The sequence below is a fragment of the Branchiostoma floridae genome, chromosome 7, assembly GCF_000003815.2.
Source record: "Branchiostoma floridae strain S238N-H82 chromosome 7, Bfl_VNyyK, whole genome shotgun sequence".
Classification (NCBI taxonomy): domain Eukaryota; kingdom Metazoa; phylum Chordata; class Leptocardii; order Amphioxiformes; family Branchiostomatidae; genus Branchiostoma; species Branchiostoma floridae.
The window spans coordinates 8,026,746-8,049,978 of NC_049985.1; the positions used below are offsets into that span (position 1 = coordinate 8,026,746).

General features: G+C 40.0%; 2 protein-coding genes across 2 annotated transcripts in view; both read left to right on the plus strand.

Moving 5' to 3' along the window:
* The first annotated feature begins 1,210 nt into the window (after positions 1 to 1,210).
* LOC118419042 (RING finger protein 150-like) lies at positions 1,211 to 18,855 on the plus strand. Its single transcript, XM_035825271.1, has 7 exons — positions 1,211 to 1,829; positions 7,804 to 8,054; positions 10,371 to 10,442; positions 12,750 to 12,832; positions 13,329 to 13,425; positions 14,504 to 14,747; positions 15,403 to 18,855. Exons 1-7 carry the CDS (start codon positions 1,403 to 1,405, stop codon positions 15,522 to 15,524), a joined length of 1,296 nt encoding a protein of 431 aa, XP_035681164.1. The 5' UTR covers positions 1,211 to 1,402; the 3' UTR covers positions 15,525 to 18,855.
* Positions 18,856 to 19,956: 1,101 nt separating this feature from the next.
* Positions 19,957 to 23,233, plus strand: part of LOC118419413 (membrane-associated progesterone receptor component 1-like) — a 4,976-nt gene continuing 1,699 nt past the window's right edge. Inside the window, exons 1-2 of the mRNA XM_035825781.1 lie at positions 19,957 to 20,307; positions 22,803 to 22,958. Coding sequence (XP_035681674.1) covers positions 19,965 to 20,307; positions 22,803 to 22,958 — 499 coding nt within the window. The 5' untranslated portion in view covers positions 19,957 to 19,964. The remainder of the gene's footprint in view (positions 20,308 to 22,802; positions 22,959 to 23,233) is intronic.

Sequence of the window (23,233 nt, forward strand, 5' to 3'; positions counted from 1 at the left end):
TTTTTGTTTTTGACCAATATAATTTAGAAATCTCCAATGATTTACGGGAACACTAGCTAGCCAAGGTAGAACTAAATTTTACCTGGTACATACTAAGTACCCGCGAACGGCAGAAGTTTTTGTGCGCAAAAGAGATATTTAGATACTTGACGTATGATAAAATGCTGATTGGCGCAGGGGATTGTCTACGTATACAGCCTTGTAATGGGCGGATACCAGGCTACAGTTCAAATTTCTCCATGACAACTCTTGCATGTGTGTGTACGTGGTTGAACCCGTAGCCGTCGTTTCAAGATTATGATACACGTAAAGTTACAACTTAAACCAATGACAAGGTCCAACAAAGCACGTTATTAATCACTCCATAGATATAGAGTAGGAGCGCAGTCGACTCGCGGTGTTCTGAGACCGTTTTGGTCGGGGCAAGGGAAAACTGTTTTACCCCGCTGAGAGAGGAGACTTTAATACTTCATGTATATGTATATAGCGTATCTTCTAACCTTCTTAGTCCGAAGGTTAGATGTAGTAGCAAAGGTTCTTTTCTCGTCCGCCTGTGGAGTACCCAGTTCACGGGTCAAGGACGTCGAGTGTAAGTTAAAACTGTAACCTATCTGCGAGCAAGGGTATTGTATAGATCTATATAATTTATAAATATCCTAAGACCTTGACCCAAGCAAATGATTTCTGCTACTCTGCTCAGAGATTTATCGAAATACTTGAGGAAAGCAATGGACGATCGTACAACTATTAAAAGGCACTTACGTCTTGGGCCGAACATTAAAAGTTCCCAACAGACATTCACAACAGTTACTGACTCAATGCTGGCACAGAAAACAGAGAGAAATGGCTTTATTTGTAACTTTTTTCTCATCAATCAAAAGATCAGCATAACACTGAAAGGTACGATTTTTTTTTGTATATGACTTATATTAATTTTATCATATTATAACGTTATAGCAAGTAGGCTTCCTTATTTTATACACAAGGGGCAGTTTTATAGGTAGTTTCTTGTCATTAACGAATCAGAAAGTAATCTGAACTTGTTCTGCAATTTGTCGACGCAGCAAGAGGAAATTGCAGTCGAAAACAACGTTATTCCCCACGCATTTTTCAGTCTTACACGACTTTATACACGTCAAAAAGTTCAATGCTCTCGTCATTGGCCAAAAAACATGTCACGAAGCTCAACACAAAACACGTGCGTCATCAGTCACGTGACCACATATCCCAATCGGAAGGGAAGGACACGGCAGCCATTGTGGTTGTCAGTGTCGTCGGGAAGACCTTGCGGTAGCGAAATCTGGACAGTTTCTAGCCCCAATAGGGACACTATTGTGATGTTTTAACCATCTATTAGAGACGTAGCACATTTCTGAACACTCGGAACTATCTTATAACTGGTATGAAAATGGTGGTAGGCGAGGAAAGGACGTTCATGTACGGGTTGTGTTTGCTGTTGTGTGTTATGTTATGGTTCGGTTCAGCGCAGTGCATGGTAGGGGAGGACGCTGCTACAGAGTACACCAAGGCCTTCGTCAACATCACCTACAGAGACTCCTCCACGAACAAGATCCACTCGGAGAAGGAGGAGGTCGGCGTGTACGGTAAGAACAGCCCCACCATCGAGGCGCGCGGCATCGTGGTGAACGTGGGGAACGCCTGCCAGCCGCTGCGCCACATCACGCCGCCCAAGACGCAGTGGATCGCCCTGGTGGTGCGCGGCATCTGCGACTTCAGACACAAGATCAACCACGCCAAGAGCCTGAACGCCACCGCCGTGGTGGTCTACAACCACGAGCCGTCGCCGCCGGAAACCATGGCGCATGAAGGTGAGGTGGAAAAACACAACAGCTCACTTGAACCAAATAAATTATGTAAGACAGCCATAACTGGACAGGGTTTGTTTGTTGTGACGGAGGAGGGAGGGTCTGTGTTTTTGTTGTCAATCAACAGGAAGTCTGGTAGACAATACCTGATCGTAAGAGAGTAATTAAAATCCGCAATAAGCAGGAAATATCACCCACCTTCACTAGCCCCCCTCCCCACCTCAACCTTTGCTTTTTGCTTGTGTCATCATTTGGGTGTGTTTCATCGTTTCATCCACTTTGCAGTTAGACCTGAATGTCAAAAGGGTAAGAAACAAAAGACCAGCCACATGTGAGAAATCCAGCCCAAAGTATATACCATGCAGTCATGGGTATACGCTTGTCGTCCCCAACTGTAATACAAAAAAGAGTTTCGAAAATGTTGCTATTGTAGAGCCGCAAGTAAGTTAGTTGCTGTATACAACTACCCCTGGTCAAATAATGTTTGCATTGCAATGCAATAAAATCTTATTATGGACCCATAAGTTGGCTAAGCAGATAGGTTGTAAGATGAAGCAAGGAGGTTATATCTGATCTGAAGTAAAGTAATAAGTAAGAATTTAAAGAAAGAAACTGGGGTCCATCTCCCGTGACTTCTGTCAGAACATATGGCGAGTGCTGCCCAAAAAAGGCCAGGAAGATCCCTGATCAAATAAAGCAATCCATTTTCCAATTGGAACAGTTGTTTGTACCTAATCTCTGTTGGCGGTCATGTTGTTACAGAATTGTTAGATCCAGTTTGCCTACGAACAGATGTGGTTTTGAAGTTCTGCCCAATGCAATGTTTATTGAATGTGTATACCTGCACTGGGGGAGTGGTCAAAATACTAGTACTGTACAGTGAAAACTTTCAACACAATTCCAATGTAGGCATCATTATTCCATCATCATGATCATCATCAGTCCCATAGCTTTTCAATCAGTTTGCTTCTGCCTAAAATTTGACATACAATCTATTCAACTGTCTCTGCCATGTTTTGTGGAGATACCCCTATAATCTAACTAAACAAATAAAAAGCTGCAAGGGGGTCCAAAATCTTATCATTTCGAGGTCTCAACAAAACCTACCCACATACATACCTTCAAAGTTCTCAAGCTATCAGACTGAATGACACACACATACAAGAGCTGCCAAAAACATGGCTATTTTTTCTTGGACACAATGAGGTGAAAAGTTGTCCAGAATTTAACTCAAATTTTATAAGCTCTCTCACAGAGATCAAAACGTATGTGTGGCCACAGGAATTCAAATTCTACTAGGTAATATGATGTCAAAGGTAAAGGCCCCTAAAAAGAAAACAACATTGTCATGCAAATCGAAACAATGGTCGAGACAATGACTGTTTCCCTTTTCAGGGCCTTTACTTCTGGCAAATTACCTAGAACTCCTGTTCTGATCTCTGTGTGAGGGCTTATTGATGGAAGGTACAAGGGTATTATTATAATACTAGATCGCCTAGACGCAAGTTTTCTAGGGTGATATGAGGATCTCAAGTAGTAAAGCAGGTTCAGCTAGAAAAGTGTGGGTTAATACATGTAATCTTTGCTCCAGGTCACAGGAACAAAAGGCACCTATACTTTTCCACACATATCCTTACTTGTGTACAGTGTATTCAGCTGCATCAGAACTCTCTCACTAACCAAGCAGTGTCCTGTTACTGCCTGGGCAGACACTTGAGGTACAAGAGGACCACACTGTAAATGCATTTAAGTTTGCGGGGATTTAATTTCGCAGTAGTGGGAAGGAGGACTGTTTGCAGTGGTTTTGATTTGGCGGTAGCACCATGCACTGTAGTCTCTTACTGCCATGGATAATGTTCGCACTGGTTTTAAGTTCACGGTAAATTGCCAACATGAAAACCGCTAACATAGAACCACCGCAAACATTTCTGCATTTACAATAGCTTCCCCATTGGCCACATGTCCTGCAGCTGGGGCATTTCAACAAGCTTTCTGATGATGATCATTGGATGGTGTTATGTGAGCTCGGAGGTCATTCCTAGTCCTAAATGTTAACATTTAAAATGTGATTTTTTGTTTTGATATCCTAGGTCCAAAATGGCATGTCTACAGTTGACATTTTAGGTTTTATTTAAATGTTTGGTATGTTATATTGTTTATGATTAGCACTGTCATAAAGTTAACCTGTCCATGAAAGAAGGCCAAGGTAGGGAAAAGGTTTGAGATGGTACCAGTCTACCAGGATAAGTAGCAATGTTAACCTTGAGGTAACACTGCAGGGCACATGCAGGCCAGCTCTTATTCCAGGACAACATACATTAGGTAGAATAGGTATTCTAGTATGTCAAGACAAGATTTTTGAAGTGTTTTTGAGAGCCCCAAACATAAACGGGGACTGGGATAAAAGGGCAAAGGTTTAAACCGTATTCACAGCTTAAACGTCTTGACACTTTTGCTCTTGCATTCTATAAGACAGCAAAGCCTACTTGTATTCGCCACATGCTTGTTTCAATGTCAAGCATGTTTGATTCTGATAGTCAGTGCAATTAATCATTTAATGGTTACTGTGTGTAGTTGTAAAATATATTTTCTCCCAAGTTGTATTTGGTATGATCTTGGTCCCATTGTACCTCACAATGTTATAAAATGTTACACTGAACAGTGTGCTGGTAATGGAGGTTGGAGGATATTTTCTGATAAGCTATAAAACTTGGTAAGTGGTGTAGGGGTAGGGTAAATAGAGAAGGGTCACAGCAGAATGGAATATGCGTGTCACACCTATCATTTGAAGGTGCTGAAGTGTTACAAGTATGAATCATACCTGCTAATGTATCTCATACTGCAGTCAATTGGGTTGTGACGCACACACAACACGCATACATCATATATATATTTTGATAGTTTGGTATGAGATTGAATATGTTGGTTACGTTTTATAATGTGAATCATTTTGATAGCTTTGACTAACGTGATAACTGAAAGCAAAATTGATAGGATGTACTGTATTTTAATTTTTATCTTGGTAGCTCGGACGATTTCAGATAAAAATACTCATTCTCTTCAGGCTTGTCATGGCATATATGTATATCTAACCATAGCTGGTTAAGTCTTAGCCATTCCTTAAAATGTAATGATTGTGTTTCCTTTTTTCTGTTCATGGACAGATGTTCTTTTGCCGTATTTGGAACTAATCTTATTAGAGACTTATTATCTGATTCTCAGTCTCAAAGGAATCTCAGGGTGTAGTTTCTCCAATAAGGATTTCAGTTTGACCTACAGATTTGAATGATTTCCAGTTAGTGCACAATTCATCTGAGGTGTATTTAATACAGCAAGCACACAGGAAGAAGTTTACAACACACAGCTTAGATTTATTGCAAAGAACTGCTGCAAGAACAGTACATAGACATGTTAACACAAGTCAAAGAGTTCTTTGTTATTACTAACAAGAGCACCTCATAGTATACTGTAAATGCATTTAAGTTCGCGGGGATTCAATTTCGCGGTAGTTGGAAAAAGGACTTTTCGTGGTGGTTTTTAGTTCATGGTATCACCATGCACTGTAGTCTCTTAATGCCATGGAAAAATGTTCGCAGTGGTTTTAAATTCGCGGTGAAGTGGCCACTGCGAAAACCGTAAACATTAAACCACCGTGAACATTTCTGCATTTACAGTAATAGGATATGATATGATATGGTATGTGTGTCATTAAATTGTTTGGTATTAATAACAATATATTGTGAAATGCTACCGGTTACAAGTGATATTCCCTATTGCATTGAAGTGTACCTAAGTCATAACATGGGCAGTTAACTAATCAATAGAAAGATATCGGCAGTATCGATTATATTTGGCAGCCAGTCAGCTTATTATATTGTCTTTTTTTTATTTGCAGAAGAAAGAAAGAAATGTGACCAGTAAAAGTCACTTTTCTGTTCTAGCAATGTATTAACGGTATATAGTATGTGTTGTAGACTAGTGTTGTGTACAGTGCTACTTGAATATTGATGCAATAATGATTTGGTGCCTTGAAGAATTGCATCATGTCTGAAAATGCGACTGATTATGAATGGTGGCTCAGACAGATTGGTTTGAGAAGCATTTTTTCCAGGGAACACAGCAGGACCACCATCTCATGTTTCAGAATTGAAGTGAACAATGGAGACGACAAAAGGCAATGTTGAATATGGGCAGAAAATCTAGTATTGACAACGGGACATGGTTTTCTAAGCACAAGGAACCCAACACCAAGTGGTGCTCTTAACATGAAGTGCAGGCTTTAGTATGTGGCTTTGGCAGATATTATTTCATATGTTCTGTTTGATGTAGATTAACAAAGGGCGATCGTTACAGGTGTAATAAAAGAAAGTGGAAAGCAGTTCGCTATTCCTCTCTTTACAATTACAGGGCTCGAAATACTGGGTACATGTGCACCCAGGTGCACCCAAAATTGGAGCTGTGCACCTAATTATTTTCAGGGTGCACCCAAATATTTTCATGGGTTTATGTATGTAAAGATATCAAAGTATACAAGTATGCATCATATTCTTGACATGTAAGTGTTAGAAAGATAATAAAAATGTCTGTCATGTTACTTGTTTAAGAATTCGATAGCATGTAACTAAGTTTTGTCATTCGGTTTTTCTGACATTGAACTTTAATTAGGTGCACCCTAAAACTTTTTGGTGCACCCAATTTTTTAAGCTTGGTGCATCAGTGCACCTAATCCCAAAAATGAGTTTCGAGCCCTGCTTTAAGTTTGATATAAATGCCAAGTCCAGTTTTTCATACTCCCATTATGTAAAATTTGATAAAGTGATCTGCCCTGTCTTTTGTTTGAGGATAACAATGTTGGTATGGGCTGAAACTGCAGTTCCATATGTGTAAGTTACAGTGTATATTTGCACAGCCTTGGGTAAGCTTCCTCTTGCGTACCAAGAAATGTCCTTGGGATCAAGCTTCCTTCTTGTAGCCAATAGGAGGGGTTAGAGCAATTGTTTGGTATATCAGATTCTAGCTGAGGAATTTGTAGTGGAAATGCTAGAGCAACACAGGTCACAATATACCTGCATTACGTGTTACTGTACTGTACACATTTGTCCTGGGGCCATGGTGACAAGGCCATGAGTAATGTTTGTTTCTGTCTTGAGCTGTGCAAACTACACTGTTAGGAAGTCCCATCCTATTTTAAGTTTTTGAGAATAACACATGAACTTGCTGAAGTGTTGTCTTGGCAATACGCTAGCCGTAATAAGGGTCATTCTGAAGCGTAGAGGTCTTACACATGTTACACAAACGTGACAACAGTACAAATATTTGACCAACACCAGCTAAGCTAAACATAAACAAAACACATCCTTATGATTTGCTTACTTGTAAGTAGGTGATATTCGCGATATTTGTTGCACCCTTTGTTTGATAAGGACTTTGTCCTGAATATACACAGAATCTACTTTTCATAGGTATTGTCGGACTTAATAGTTAAGTCATTTTAAGGAGGGGCACAATTTGATTTGCCTGGTTACAGATCTGGAACACAAACACTGAAATGTGGAATAGAACAGCCAACCGCACATGTGAAATTGACTGGATTAGGAAATGTGTTCTTCTAGATGCACGTTCGATTAAAATGTGACAGATAGTCTAGTAGTTGTCCATTGATAATGTATGAACTGTAATTTCGTATAGATGTTGACATTTTTATGGTGGTTTAATGTTTACGGTTTTCCTGGTAACCTCTTCAACCCACTTAAACCTCTGTGAAAGTATTTTGCTGGCTTCTTACCTACCCACTCGATTCAACTGCAAACTACAAGCCACTAGGAAACTTTATTTTTTGGACTTTGGGCCCTCTTGCAAATTGGCACTGCAACAAAAAAATCAGGTTTTTGTATCTTTCGTCATGGACATGCTACAGCCTTGCCTGGTACCATGTTTGTGCTGTTTTTAACAACTTGGTACCTGTTGTTTGTTCCAGGCACAGGCAACATCGTGGCCATCATGATCTCCCGCGCCAAGGGCCTGGAAATCGTCACGCTGCTGGACAACGGCACGCAGGTCATGATGCACATCACCATGGGAACGCACACCCGCTACAAAGTCATCGACAAAACCTCGGTCCTCTTCGTCTCCATCTCCTTCATCGTGCTGATGATCATCTCTCTGGCCTGGCTCGTGTTCTACTACATCCAGCGGTTCCGCTACGCCCACGCCCGCGATCGCTCGCAGGTAAGCAGCGCAGTGATTAGCACCGGTGTCATTGTAGTATAGGGGAAGCCTAAAGGTCGCACGTATCATCAGCCGCCTACGTAAGAAGTGCGGATTAACAGCTTCGTATTTTTTCCCCTAATTGTCATCTCCCTAGGGATAGGAATACTACTAAGCACATGCAAATTGCCCCAGGATCATTTTGCACAGGGAGTGCATGTGCCAGGCATTTATATAAGCAATCATCAAGCAATAGAGCCATTATATAAAAAAATGAACTATTTTCAGGAATACTCACCTTAGGCTATGGCGTCATAGGCTCTTGTATAACTTGTTATTTTGAGAGATAAAGATATCTAGGTGACTTTTTGCATTTAGATGTATATTTTCAGATACGCATATCTGACATCTGAAATTATACATTCAACACAAAAACAGATGTGTACATACACTCATATGTATGTCATGAGAATAAAAATACATCATGACAATACTTGAAATAGGATGTGATGATGATAGTATGTGCCAAGAAACTGATGGGAAAATCTAGAAAAACATATTTCAGCCCTCTTTGTGTCCAACTTGAAGCCAGTCTACTAAAAAGGAAAATACTTAGGATTTAATTTTTCGGTGGAAAGAGAAAGGAGTTTTTGTGCTGGTTATTTGTTTGCAGTTAAAAACGACCATGCAGCAGGGTATTGCTGTAATTGTAAGAGGGAAAATGCTCGTTGGGTTTTTGAGATTGCGGAAAACACAAGCATAAACTGCTGCAAACATTTCTGCTTTTACTGTATTCCACAGGCAGTAGACAACAAATCAATATTTCTGCTGGACAGCCCAATTTCAACAGCCATTGGACAAAACCTTAATTATGCCTCCAAGTTGTACAGTAGCTTTTGCATTTAGAGAAAATCTTTGCTTATTATATTCATGTTTTGCCACTTGGTCATACAACGCAAAATAACCAGACCAGATTGTTCCAATATTTATAGATGGCATTGAACTTGAAGGCGACTGGCGAGTAATTGCAAAGGGTTAGGGGTTAATGGAAATAAGTGCATGTTTCAGTGTCAGTCTGGAAATTCTAGCCATTTCTGCATAGAACCTGGGGCTTAGCCCAGAATATTATTGAAAGATTTGCAGAAAGTGGTAAAAAACAAACAAGTTTTTACGAAATCATCAGGATGATTTCAGTGATTGGAAGTCAACTATGTTTAAAAACATAGTTTTGTGGTATTTAATTCTGCACAGTGTATAAAAGTAATGGTCCATTGGTTAAAATGTTGAATGCTTAGTAACCCATGAAGAGTGAAGCTAGTGAAGCAGATTGAAGCATTATCTTAACATTTATGGGTGTCCAATGTGCTTTTTGAATCACCCTGCTTGTTGTCAATGAATATTCGATTATTGATATGATTGGTCTGTCCAATATGTCCTGGAGTGTAATTTTTATGAGCGTGAAATTGTCTCTCCCGCAAATTTTCATTTGTTCCAGTTGTACTGGTGTGTGTCAAATATCAGAATCTATTATTTGCCGTTCAGTTAATGTTTAATAAGATGTTCATCATACGATATACTATACGAGATCTGCACCTATGAGCTTGGAGCAAACACTTAGAACTGTTTTGGCCAGTTTTCAAAAGACACCTGTGGGAAAACTGTTATAGCTATTCACCAGTGGAGCCAAAACCCTGATGATAATTGATGACAACAATATGATAAAAACAGCCCATATCTAATAATGCCATTTTTTATGAGGCGTTAAAAAGCCTTTTGGTTTCGTCAATAGGATTAGAGTAAAGGGTCTATTTCTGAAGTGGACAGGCTGACAGCCTCCTGTGAATACATAGTCAGTTTCCTTGGCTCTTAACTTCAGCTGAGTGCAAGATGCTATTAGGGGAAAATGTCTGCACAAGTATCTGATTACGTGTAAATCAAGGACAGTGATGACAGTTTGGAATAACCTAATCTGCATTTTAAACTGTATTCTGGAGCTATGCACAGAAAGTCTGAACTGTTAAAGTACACATATAAACCACTAGCGATGGCTAGCATGTAGTCAGACTCCGCATTGACTTCAAATCAAAGGCACAGTTCGTCAAGTTCTCCCAAAGGAAATCAACAAATCGCTGTCCAACATTGTAGGTATTGGGCAGGACCTTACACTGTATGAAGCACCCATATAGGGATTTCCAAAATGCAGTCTCCCATTGCAGAACAATATGTCTGCTTCATCCTTTAAATACCTTATGGTATATTGGTATGATGGTATTGAGTTTTTTATTGAGATTAATGTCTTTGGTCGTTTATTGATTACCTTTTGTATGTGTTTTTCAGCGGCGCTTTGCAACGGTGGCCAAGAAGGCCATCACAAAAATCCCGGTGAAGACAATACGGAAAGGGGACAAGGTGAGACTTTTTGTTTGATTATTCTTTTCAAATTTGTCTTGTTCTGTGAACACTTGCTATATTGTCTGTGTTTACTGTCAGCTGTTAAAACTTAAAGTGAAAGATAAGAGAAAATCATACAGAAGTTTTACCCAACTTTTTAACCTAAATTTTGTATCGTGCGTTTGATATGGAATCCATGAATTGAAATAATTCAAAACAAAAAGGTGATAAGAGGAGATGCTGAAAATTAATTTGATATGCTCTTGCTGATATGTGATATCAAAGCCAAATATCAAAATACCCCTTGGTGAATTCAATGAAACATTATCATATTCAAACACTTGGACATGTGTACTCATGCACGTGGTGGTCTCATGTCTATGTTTAGCTAATTAGTCTGCATTTTGAAGGCTAGGGGAGTTCAGTTCAGTTCAGTTCATCCTCGGAGAGGTGACACCATCGTCTCCACGTGTCTACGCTAGGGGAAAATATGGCAAACTGGCAGGTTAAAAAGCAGCATATATTTACAATTGTAGATTGATGCTCAAACTGCCATAGTTTTGTTTGTTGTTGAAGAACCTTGAATAGGTAGTAAGTAGGACACTGAGAGACACGTGACTGAAGCCAAGCGTGGACTATGGTAAACATGAAGTGTTAGCTTGATTACTTAACCTACAAATGTTGGGTATACATGTGGGCATCAAGGAGAAGGAATGACCTCCAGTTTCCCATGTTGAAAACACAGTGATATGAAGGCCCAGACACAGCAACATTGCGGAACAAAATCCTCTCCATATGAGCAGTGAATGGCCAGACTTCTGCCAAAAATGTTGAGTCTGATGACTAAAAAATGAAGAGAAAAGCGACGGTTATCCCTCTCTGTTACACTTACAGATTTTCAAACGATTTCTAGTTGTGCTGTATGTGTAGGTGTTGATAAGGATAGATAATCAAAAGAGGTGGGGTAGATCGGTTGTATCACCAGAGTATCTTGAAAGGCTTAGATAGATGTAAGTGGCTACAACCAACACGTAGGTGCATTACTGTGTGCGTCATTTCCTGACCATCAAAACACCCTCCCAGCTGCTCCAAGTAATATCAGATTAAGGTGAATACGCTCCAGGATTCACGTTGCTGCCAGGTTAAGTTAATGATCCCAGAATACTGCTTTTTAATGAGCGGGGGACTTCACAATCAAATTACACATGACCCGCGGGGCTGTCACGTTTCCCCAGCTCCTCACAAACACTTGATGCTGACGCAGACAGAAACATTCACGTGTACTTCAGACGTAAGGGGGAAAGGAAAATGAATTTCAGTGGGCTCTTCATTTTCTACATTTCTATTTGGGGGAGGACAACCAAGATTTAGAGGAGGAGAGTTTTTCCATATTTTAAAACAGTTAAATCATGAAATATATTGTGTGGTCAGTCAGCATGGCTGAAGATAAGATAAGAGAATAAGGCACTACCTGCTGATATATCTTTTGGACACCAAGTTTATACTGTTGATGTGACCAAGCAGCATGAGACAGTGAGGTTAAGCCAGCAGTTCTTATACCAGCATAACAAAAGTAACTCATAAATGATGATGACATTGATGATTCTACATGTAAAATTTCATTTTTATTCCATGGATAATTGCATTTATCTACCAGTATCAGGTGCACCTTTAAGAACTCAGCTAAGATAAAGATACATTGTGGATTTTTGGCGGGATGTCCTTGTAGCTCAACTGGTAGCATCCTCACAACTGAATTCCTGTTCCAATGAGTTGGTAACTATAATACTCTAGTTTGAGGAGATGCCTTGAGCATGTTAAAGACGAAGGACTACAAACCACTATCTGTAGATATATACAGACCATTGACTATGTAGCTACTTTTAAGACTTAAATCCATCTCTTTCTCGGCACTGGAAAGCATCAAGAAGAATATTATAGATGAAATTGAAATCTACATTGTCAGATATCTGCACATCATACTTGATGAAAAACGAGAATTAGATTTAGGTCTTTGATGTGATTGGCTAGCATTTCAAAGCCACATCTCCCTTTGAAATTGAAGATTTGCAATGACGCAGATAGAAGTTGTTTGATCCTTCACTTGATGTTACACCCACTGTACGATGTATTCAAGTGTATCACTGTACGATGTATTCAAGATTTCAAGTGTATCACTGTACGATGTATTCAAGTGTATTACTAAAAGTTTTTAACCGTGAAATATTGTCATTAGATTTGGTTGCTAGTTTAAGTTAGAATTGCAAGTGTAAAAATTGATGTTTTGACTCTGAGATATTCTGATGTAAAATGATTGTTCCACAGGAGGTGGAATGGGAGCATGACAGCTGTGCGGTGTGCATCGATAACTACAAGCCTTCGGATGTGGTTCGGGTCCTCCCCTGCAAGTGAGTGGGTGTGCTACCTCACAAACAGGATGTTTTTCACCCTGCGGGGAAAATAGTTGAATGCATGATATCATCAATTCTGTGTAACCTACACTGGTTGCGGGAAATTAGAATAAATTTTGTCTCAAAAAAGATACCTCAAAGTCTAGTCTATATCTCTATTTTGTATGAAAGGGATTATGTTATATACTATTGTATTAAAACATGCTCTTCAAATGTTGAACGACATGTAAAACTTAATTGATATAATTTGTAAGGTTTTCAGACATTACAAACTAGTCCCTTGAGATAAAGTCACCAGTCAGTATTGTTAGCACCATGATAAGATGAAGTATTGAATTTGAAACATAAAATTTTACTGCAAATCAAAGTCCACAGTTTGAAAGCAGCCTTGACGAGTGCTGTTGTATCAATAAACATCAGCCCTTTAATTTGGGCCTCTTACTATTTCCTACAATGGGTAAATTTAAATATTTTTTTGGTGGATATTTTGTAGGCATATATTCCACAAGCTGTGTGTGGACCCCTGGCTGATCGAGCACAGAACTTGCCCGATGTGTAAGCTGAACATCCTCAAGGCTCTGGGCTACCTGGTAGGTACACATTTATAACAAATCTGGATTCTGATGTCTCTCTCATGGCAGCAGTACATTCCAGCTTGTTGGAAACATTCTGAATGTGAAATGGTCATGCAGTAGGACCATATGGATAGTGAACACATGATTTGATGCCCCCATTCATTATGTGCCCTCTGGTCATTACTCAAAGTCCTGGCATTACCTATGGATATATACAGGTACAGGTACTTTGAATACATATGCACGCGAGATTTAACTTTGTTGACCTGTTTTGCTTGATTTTGTAAATTTTAAAAAAAGGGAATATGCTTATTTGTAGTATCCATAATGCATGTGTTTTATTCCTGAAGGTTATCAATTTTCTGAAGAACTCATGCCCAAAACATGTATTGAAAAAGCTACCGGTATGTCTAGAAGGTTCTCTATATTAAATGCCTGAAAGTTGTTCATGTTAAGAATTTTTAATCTGGAAGGTTCTGTGTATTTCATACCGGAAGGTGGTCCAGGTTCTATGTATTCAGTGCTAGAGTGTGTTCCATGTAGGAACGAAAGGAGTTATAACTTAAAGGGTCTGTATGTTTCATGCCTGAAAACTTGTTCAGAAGACGTTATCTATGCTTTATATACTTGAAAGTGGGGTAGCAGAACCCATCGCACCTATCACAAAGTGTATCCTTTCCAGTGTGATTGGATCAAATGTAACCTGTCCGGATATGCAGCTTGTACTGTTCAGTCAAGACTGGTATGTTAGGCCATGAGGCAGTTTGCTAGGTGTGCAATACAACAGGGTTCCAGCTAGCACCCGTCCTTCTGTCCTTTGGCAGAATTTTCCTGCTGGGGACGGACACAAATTTTGCCCATTCTGTCCTCTGTGACGGACAAAAATCAGGATAAAGATATCAATTGAACTAATCTGAGTCTACCAGAAAATTTTCCATCAAAATATAGAAAAGAGCATTTCAGAGGGTTATGGGATGCCCCACAGGATTGTTGCACCTACGACAGGATTTCCATTCAAAATCCAGGGGATGAAAAAAATGTCAGACTAGCTAAAACACTGCAATACCAATAAGTTGTCCTTGCATCCTCCTAGGTGCCCAGCAGCACGGAGAGTCTGAACATCGACGTGGAGGCGACCACCACCAACGGCTCCTTCCTGGGGAACGATACCGAGGACGAGTCGGTGGACCAGGACTCGGCCTGGAACAACATCGTCACCGTGGCGCTGCCTCCGCCCGACCCGGTGGTCGCCCAGGAGGGTCAGGGAGGGGACCAGGGTACGGAGACTGACGATGACCAGCCTCGGGCTGCTGTGGTGACGTCTGAAACAGGCACAGGTAAACAGTCTGTCAGATATTACACTCTGAAATAAGCAGAGGTAAACAAGCTCTCTGACGTTATGCTCTGAAATAGGCACAGGTAAACAACCTGTTAGACATTACGCTTTGAAACAGGCACGGGTTAACAACCTGTACAACATTACACTCTGCTGCCGCAGGAAGGCTATAGAATATTGAATGCATTCTCTCACCTGAAGCTAGGGAAGCTAGCAAAATTAATATGAACCCCCAATGTTATCCTCAGTAGACTTATTGTCTTCCGAAAGCCTGATTTCTCTGTAAATTATGCCCAAAACACTGAACCAATGGCAGTCAAAACAATCATTGTCCCTTCGGTTCTGCATGAAATGTTAAGGTCAGGTCTGAATGAAATCCAAAGGTGAGCCTGGAAAGGGAAGGTAGACTTGGTCTGCGCAACGTGCTCGAGATGATAATAAAGTATGTGTTACAGTGGGCCATCATCCATCCTGAGACGGGCCAATAACTGACTACCCAGCATATTTGACCCGTTTGTAGATGTGATTATTCTGTTCAAATTGTCTGAATAGGCTTTTAGTCATTTCAACTTGAGAAGGATCAGAGGGCTGAACAAAATTTCTTTGTGTATGGAAGTAGCACACAAAATCCTCATGTTGCTCTATCCTACTTGCAGAGATGACGGAGAGATTACCTACTGGAGAAGGGGAGCAGGAGACTGGTACACAGGGGATCCAGGTTTCTCCTACTGACCAGCCTGCTGCAGACAGCAACGCCAACCCTGCGGTGACCGTGTGACGACAACAAGGGTTGTCGTAATTGAAGGAGTAGGGTTGCACATGCTACCCACATTCTCCTTGTCAAATATATAAGAATATGTAAGCTGTGTATGTGCTATCCTGTTAGCATCTACTAAGACAAAGTTTGTTTTTTTCATGCAATGCTGTGTATGCAGTTAAGACCAAGTTCCAAAACAACTCATCCTCCTAGCATGGGCTAGATACATAATAAGCAGATTGTATAGTAAGCCATAGCTATAGCTACTGGTACATATGTATCTATTGCCAAAAGAAACAACAAACAACAAGTGAAAAGTTGAAAGTATGGAAACCTTTCCATCAGTCAATAGAAATAAGACATGTATGTAATTTCTCCAGAAGAGTTTATCTAAAAAAATATTACTTGGTAATGCAAAAAGAAGTATTAACAATGATTAGAAATGTATCTATGAGAGGTCACATGTGATAATCAGATCATTAAATTCATAACCACGAAGTTTATGAGAAACAGAATAGGACAAGAGGGTAAGTAGTTAACAGTGACACAACTAATATTACAGTTAACTTTCTTTTCTGTTTGAAATTAGAATGATGTCAATGTCCATTACATAACAACTCATTAAATGAAAAAAAATTACGTAAGAGATGTTTTTGAAGTTAGTACTGAAAGTAAATTTAGTTGTTACTTAAACACGTGTATTTGTTACCAGGGTAATATCAGTTGTGTAAAGTGCGGTTTGGGGAATGATTCAGGCAGCTTCGCTCTTTCCTGATCATTTTGTAAAATCATTATCATAGTTGTTTTCATCCCTCATCGTTTTTATTTGGAAAAATAGATGTTTGACGAAACACTTTGTACCGAGTAATCTAAATTCAGAAGCGATGGGCACTGAAAAGAAGTGCTTCTTGGTACAGAGTACAGACTGTGGTGATACTAGTGCCAAACATTCATCCCATGCAACACCTTATCCGGGATTCTTTGTATAGAAAATTATAGTCTGTGTGTCCAAAATGTGTTTGTGATGTAGTCTGGACAGTGCATTCCTCTCCCAAAAGGTTATGTATGCATAACCCTAACTACTAGCTCATTTCCATATCGGATTGAAATTGTTTCACCTTAACACAGAAAGGTCATACAGTGTATGGCTGCTTGTCAGAGAGGGACACAACTAAGTAAACACATTTATCGCATATAGGTTTCCTCTTACTTAGAACAATGCAGACAAATTCACACCTTTACTTCTGGTAATGCCAATAGTAATTATTCGCATGAAAGCTCATGTAATACATATTGAAGATTTTCCACTGTCATACAACACCAAAAATAGTAACTATTAGTATAAAGTACGGTTGTCAAGTTGTGATGAAAGTAGGTTGAGCTGTACTTAAGTTGATCTATGTTGTTTTCTTCATGACATGAAATTCTAACATCAGCAAAATAGTGTAGCCAAAGAAATTGGAAAGGTTAGAAACAAAAACAGAGCCATAAAGGGCAGTGAACGGATTATGATTTTGGTATTGATCTAAGTCCTGGCTTTTTTTATTAAACTTTTAAAGCCTTGATATTTACCTGTATTAATGTTTTGTGTGTAGAAACAAAGTTGGGGTTTGGCTGTTGGTGCTCACAGTCAATGTAGACAGACTAGACTTCCATGCACTTCACAGCTTGGCCAATTTGATGTCATAGATTTCAGAATAGAAGCTTACAGGGTAAGGCAATGAATACATAATTTTGTCAGATGAACTGTAATCATATCTGAGAAGTCTGTACAGTAGAGAGCTACATGTATAACTCGTTTCCTTTGAGAGACATAGAAGATTGTTGGTTGATGGTTCATATTGTGTTGCCAACTGTGTAAATCAAGCTTCAGGAATTATTAGTGGGTCTCTATAACCTGCCATACCGACCGACTATACTGCTGTTTGTTTTTTCATCTTTGTAAAAGAGAACACCAATGTTTTTCAGTTTTCTAGCCTTGCAACCAGGAGATAACAATTAATCCCCTGTGCTTGTTTTGAACATGGTTGGCAGCATTATTTGAAAAAGGTTTGTTTAAGCCATGAGTCGTAAACCCAGGTTCATAAGTAATTATTTTGTATAGAGATTACATATATATATATATGATAACTAGTACAATGTACTACGGTTCTTTGTGGTAGAGAACTCACCTTCCAATGACAGCAGGTCATACAGGATCAGTCCATCATGCATATGGGGGAGGGGCAGGGCTGACATTCAACTTCAGATCTGTGATTGAATGATAGGATGATGGAAATGTTTGCTGTGATTGATGGACACCTGTCTCCAGGCTTGAGGGATGTGATTGACATGTGATTCGGTGTTGGGTTGGCTGTGCAGCACTGGTTGCTGCCCATGTCCGTGTACCTGTACTGTTGTGCGCTGAGTTTTGGAAATGTGGGAAATGGGAAATGATAAAACTGATTTGATGTAAGTCATAGTTCACCCATAACATCAGTCGTAAAATTGGCATTAAAGTTAATTTCTTCTCAAGCTGAAAATGCAGCTGAAAAAAAGTAAAAATCATATTTGTGAGGTCTCAGTAACTGTGTGCCCTATCCAATCCTAAACATGTAGATATGTTCAATAGGGGAAGCTTGTGCATTATTTTGATATAATATATATGATCCTAGACCTGGTAGCCATACAGTGCTGGATGCTAAGGTGGTAACTACTATATGCTGGGATAGAATGTAGACATTGCAATTATAATGTATATCTTATGTGACAGGTAGTAGAAGATGCTACAGACTGTATATTGAATATCTGGGTTTACGCTGTGGTACAAAATGTAATTCTAAGACAATTGTGAAACAAAGATCATTGTGAACAGGCTACGTGAATTTTTGGCAACTTGAACTGTTTGCCTCAGCAAGGGGTTCAGTGTTGTTTGATGTTCAGGTACCTCACAGGTTCTGTGAGAAAAAGATTGATTTTGACACAGCTAGGTCCTGTGTCAAATAATGTAGTGCTGTACAATTGTATACATGTATGTTAAAATCAGTTTTGCTTTTGTGCTGTGCATCTACATTTGAAAACCCCCGCCCACCCTTACCATTGTGGCCACCCACATGTAACATTATCTCAAGAATGTGGTTGAAGATTCTATTGTACATGTAAATAATGTTCACGTAATGCTGTAAGTCTTTGAACGTGTAGAGCAAGTAGACAACTTCATTATTCCACCAGATGGTGTCAGTGTCATGAGCTGTCTCCAAGTGTGACAGAAATTGTAGGCATGTAAACAAAAGCACCTGATAGTATATGTGATCACTTCTAAATTAGGAGCTTATTTTTGTGCACAAATGCAATAAATAATCAGCACTGAAATGTTCAGCTCTGTGTGTCATTTATTAATGTTTAAGTTGCTAATTTGTTATACTGGTATACATTAACAGATTCTGTATGCAAGGTCACAGAAGTTTGCCATCTTGATTCTGAAAATACAAAAAATTAAGTGTCCCACACTAATAAGTGTAACGGTAGTAGTGGACTATGGCCAGGTTAGGAATGAAAGCCTAGGAGCAGTGGCCTAGGAGTGAACTGACTGGCCGGCGGATAGCTGAATAGACTGCAAAAGACTGACTGAGATCCCATGGCAACTCTTTGTCCAAATTCTTCTCTTGGTATCCAGCTGACATGTCTGCTTGCAGGAGACATTGTCGTGGTGTTTGAGTTAGGGCCTGGTTTACATCCATGATCTTGCACCCCTATGTTACAACATCCCCTAAAGTTAGGGGAAAGAACATGGGTGTAAACCAAGGTGATGTACACAGGACAATGATCTCAAGAGAATGCAAGAATGCCTGGCAACATGCCTTGTGAGACTGCAATCTGTGTGGAAATGGAAGAGTTAGTCAAATTTGGCCAAACAATGATACAGAAGGGATTGTTGTGTGTGTGTGTGTGTGTATGTAAAAGTTAAAGACGTCCTTGAGTCACAAGTGGTAACATTGTCTTTCTCATTTTCAAACTAACAACACTTTCACCCAGTGTGAACAGAGTTTTTACTCCATAGTTTCTTTCTAATTGTGATCCCGGGGTCTCATGACTCGACACTGATGGCTCACGCAACCTTTGGTGCTGTTGTTGTGCCATGTGCATAATTTACAGCGTCTTTCTGTAGATGAATAGTGAGGAATCAAATGGAATCTATGTAACCTTAAGGCTGCACCTTCAAGGTGAGTGAACACCTGCTTCCTCACCTAATGACATAATTCATGTCAACAAAGATGGCAAGAAACACCTGCCAAACACATTTTTTAAATGTGGGCATGCAGAGGCATGGCATTTTACACTGCATCTAAACAGAAATCAGATACCAACACTTATCAGTAAAACCAAATCTTGTAAAAACGCACCCCTTTTGTTTTGGGACACAATGATAACTTTGAACTTTCGAACTTTACAAAGCAGGACGGGTAACCGAGGTGAGTGCGCATGCGCAGGTATCACTTTCCGTGGAAAATGGCGGACGGAGCGGAGTCTGAGGCGGCGCCCGAGTCTGGAGAGGGAGGCCTTCTGGCCGAACTCCTCTCCCCGATCAACCTTTTCCTCATCTTCCTGTGCCTCTATCTGCTCTACAAGATCGTAGGCGGGCGCCGCCCGGCGTCAGTGCCGAGCAAGCCGCGGCTGCCGCCGATGAAGAAGCGGGACTTCAGCCCGCAGGAGTTGCAGAAGTTCGACGGCCGGGGCGAGCCGGAGACCGAGGCGGGCCGCATCCTCATCGCTGTAAACGGCAAGGTCTTCGATGTCAGCCGAGGGAGGGCCTTCTACGGGCCGGGTACGTCAGGAAAATAACAGTTCACACCCACTTACATGTATGCTGTGACCTTGTAACGGCTTTGCGGGTTGTGTCGTACGTACACAAAGCGTGGTCCAGACAGACGCAGCGGGCTGTGTTTACTTTGTGTTCTGTGAACGGTGCAGTTTAGAGCATGTGAAGTTATGTTCTTTTGTCCGACCAGCTCAGCAACATCATGCAAAATTATGTACCATGAAGTGCATTAACATCTGCACATACATTTATCTTAAGTTATGCATACATAGTGATTATTTAAATGAGCCAATGTCAACAAAGTAGTTTTAGGATTTGTAAAATTATGTTATGGACGATATCATGTGTATCGTCAGCGATTTCACCAAGCCAAGGGAGAGAGAGAGATCATGGGCCTTGACTAAATTCCATCTGTTCTTTCAGCTTACATAACATTTTTGTAGTTGCAAAAAAATCCTCATGTCAGCTATCACAGAAATACATTACACACCTAGCCCGTGGACATTTACTTGAATGTATTGACCAGATTTTATTATGCAAATTGAACAAAATGCATGATGATACCAGAGAACCAACAATGCAAAATGCATTCCTGCCCAGATAAGCTTCAAGGCCTAAAGGTAAATACTGCAAATACAATTGTTGGCACGCAACATCACTTCAGACAGCCTGCCAGCTGCTTAAAACTACAGTTATACTATGACGTACTAGTACCAGTAGGAGCTAAATCTTGTTCTCCAGGTACCCAAACCCATCACCTGAACAACTAATCCCATAAATGTAAAAAGATAGAACTTGTGACAACAGAAATAAGATGTTTGTCATGGTGAGAATCTAGCTAGATCCAGGCTTGAGCTCTATTTCTCAGGAGGGCAAACAAACAACAAGAAAATAGGTCAACTTTGGAGTGCCCAGGTATTTGAAATCTCCAAGCAGATGTGTTGGGATGGAAGGGTGTTGGATTGTCTGGCTTTTCTTACAGTCCCTTGCCTCAACAATGGATTTGTAAATGGACCCTTTACAACCTGTAAAGGTTATTTGTGCTATCATTGCCCCTCCATACTAGACTTTGTAGTCAGACACTGTAACTTGACATATGGAAGCCCAAGTAGGAGATTACATCATCTTCTTGTGTTGTCAGTTGTCACTAATTAGCATACTTCTGCTAGGTAAAAATTTTAACCTTACCAACTAGTTTGATTTATTCAAATCGTTGCTGAATGTTTTAAGCTGTAATCTTGCACATATTTATAATGTACAAAATATGCAGGTTAGGAGTCCAGATTCTAATCTACTGGTCGTTGACCTTTGCTTCTCTTGTGTAAAGAATTGGGAAACTTGTCAGAGCCCTATTGGATATTGAAAATCAGCAGACCAACTTGTCAGGCTGTGTTAATATGTATGAAAACGTACACTGTGGACATTTTGATCCAATGTCTGTGATTGTTTGTGAATATTTTGGAAAAATTTTAATGAATTGTGAAAAGGCATTCTTGTTAATTATTTAAACAATTAATGACTGAAAATTTACAAGGCCCAATCTTTACCTTATTATAAGGACATCTTTAATATGAATGAAAAACCATGTTGAAGTTTCTTCAAATTCTTGCTACATGTAGTAACAACTAACATATTGCCTGTAGCTAAGGCCTGCCACAGACACAAACAAACACATTGTAGCAAAGGTGACGGTGACACAATTGGGCCAAGGTCCCCATAAGTGGTTTGCCAGACCTTATTTGTGATTCTGGCAAAACAGTGTATTCCCTTTCCTTCTAGTGTTTACAGATTGATATGAAGGTTTTTGGACCTTGCCATGAAATTTTAGACCTGTCCTAGATACCATACAGTGACCCCTTCCTAACAAAGTATGAAGGACAGTCCGATGACAAACAGCCAAACTGTTCAGTGCCAGCTGGAAACCTCTTCAGCCTTATCAGCTATATGCTTGGACCATTTGGTCCCAACCGGCTAACCTATATAAAATTCCCTGAATTTTTGTCTGGAGCATATTGGGTGCAAAATGGAGTTATGTAACAAGTGGCAATTAATAGAATACAAAGTTGTAAGATCAGGCCAAAAGCTTTTCAAAAATAGCAACTGGGTTAGAGTAATATTATGAGCCCTTGACTGAGACTGATGTGTTTATCTGGCCCATACCTGACTGAAGCCTGTGTTCAGTTTCAGTCACCATGTTTATCCATAAACTTAGGGTCTTGCAATCATCTGAGATATGTGTATACAACAATAACATATTGATGACCTGATATCGTTATAACCTGACTGGTCAGGTCATTAGAGTTTTAACAAATATGCCCCATTAAAAAAACAGGCACACGTCACCAATTTGTATGTATCATTCTAAAACTTAAGTAGCAGGAAACTTTCTGTACAGACACTGACAGACACGTACACACAGACACACTTTCTTTCATCAATGTGCTTTTTGGCCATGCCTTGATCTCCACTGTTGAATAACTTGTTTTCTGACACAATTACAGAGGGTCCATATGGAATCTTTGCCGGGCGGGATGCGTCGCGTGGGCTGGGGACGTTCTCCGTGGACAAGGAAGCTATTCGTGACGAGTACGACGATCTGTCCGACCTGAACGCCATGCAGTGGGAGAGCATCCGGGAGTGGGAGCAACAGTTCCAAGGTGGGGCATGTTATCATTGCTATCTTCTACACATAGGTACAAGTTGCATGTCCTATTTCCAATACTGTGGACCAGTATGATGATGGCTGACTGACTGAGGAAAGGAGCTCAATGGTAGTAACATGTTTCATCATGCTAAGTTAGGAATAAAGTCTTGTAGGAATTAATTGGCCTAGGAGTGAACTGGCTGGCCGGTATGATAGCTGGATAGACTGTAAAAGACTGACTGAGATACCATGGCAACTTATTTGTCCCTATTGTCCAAATTCTTCTCT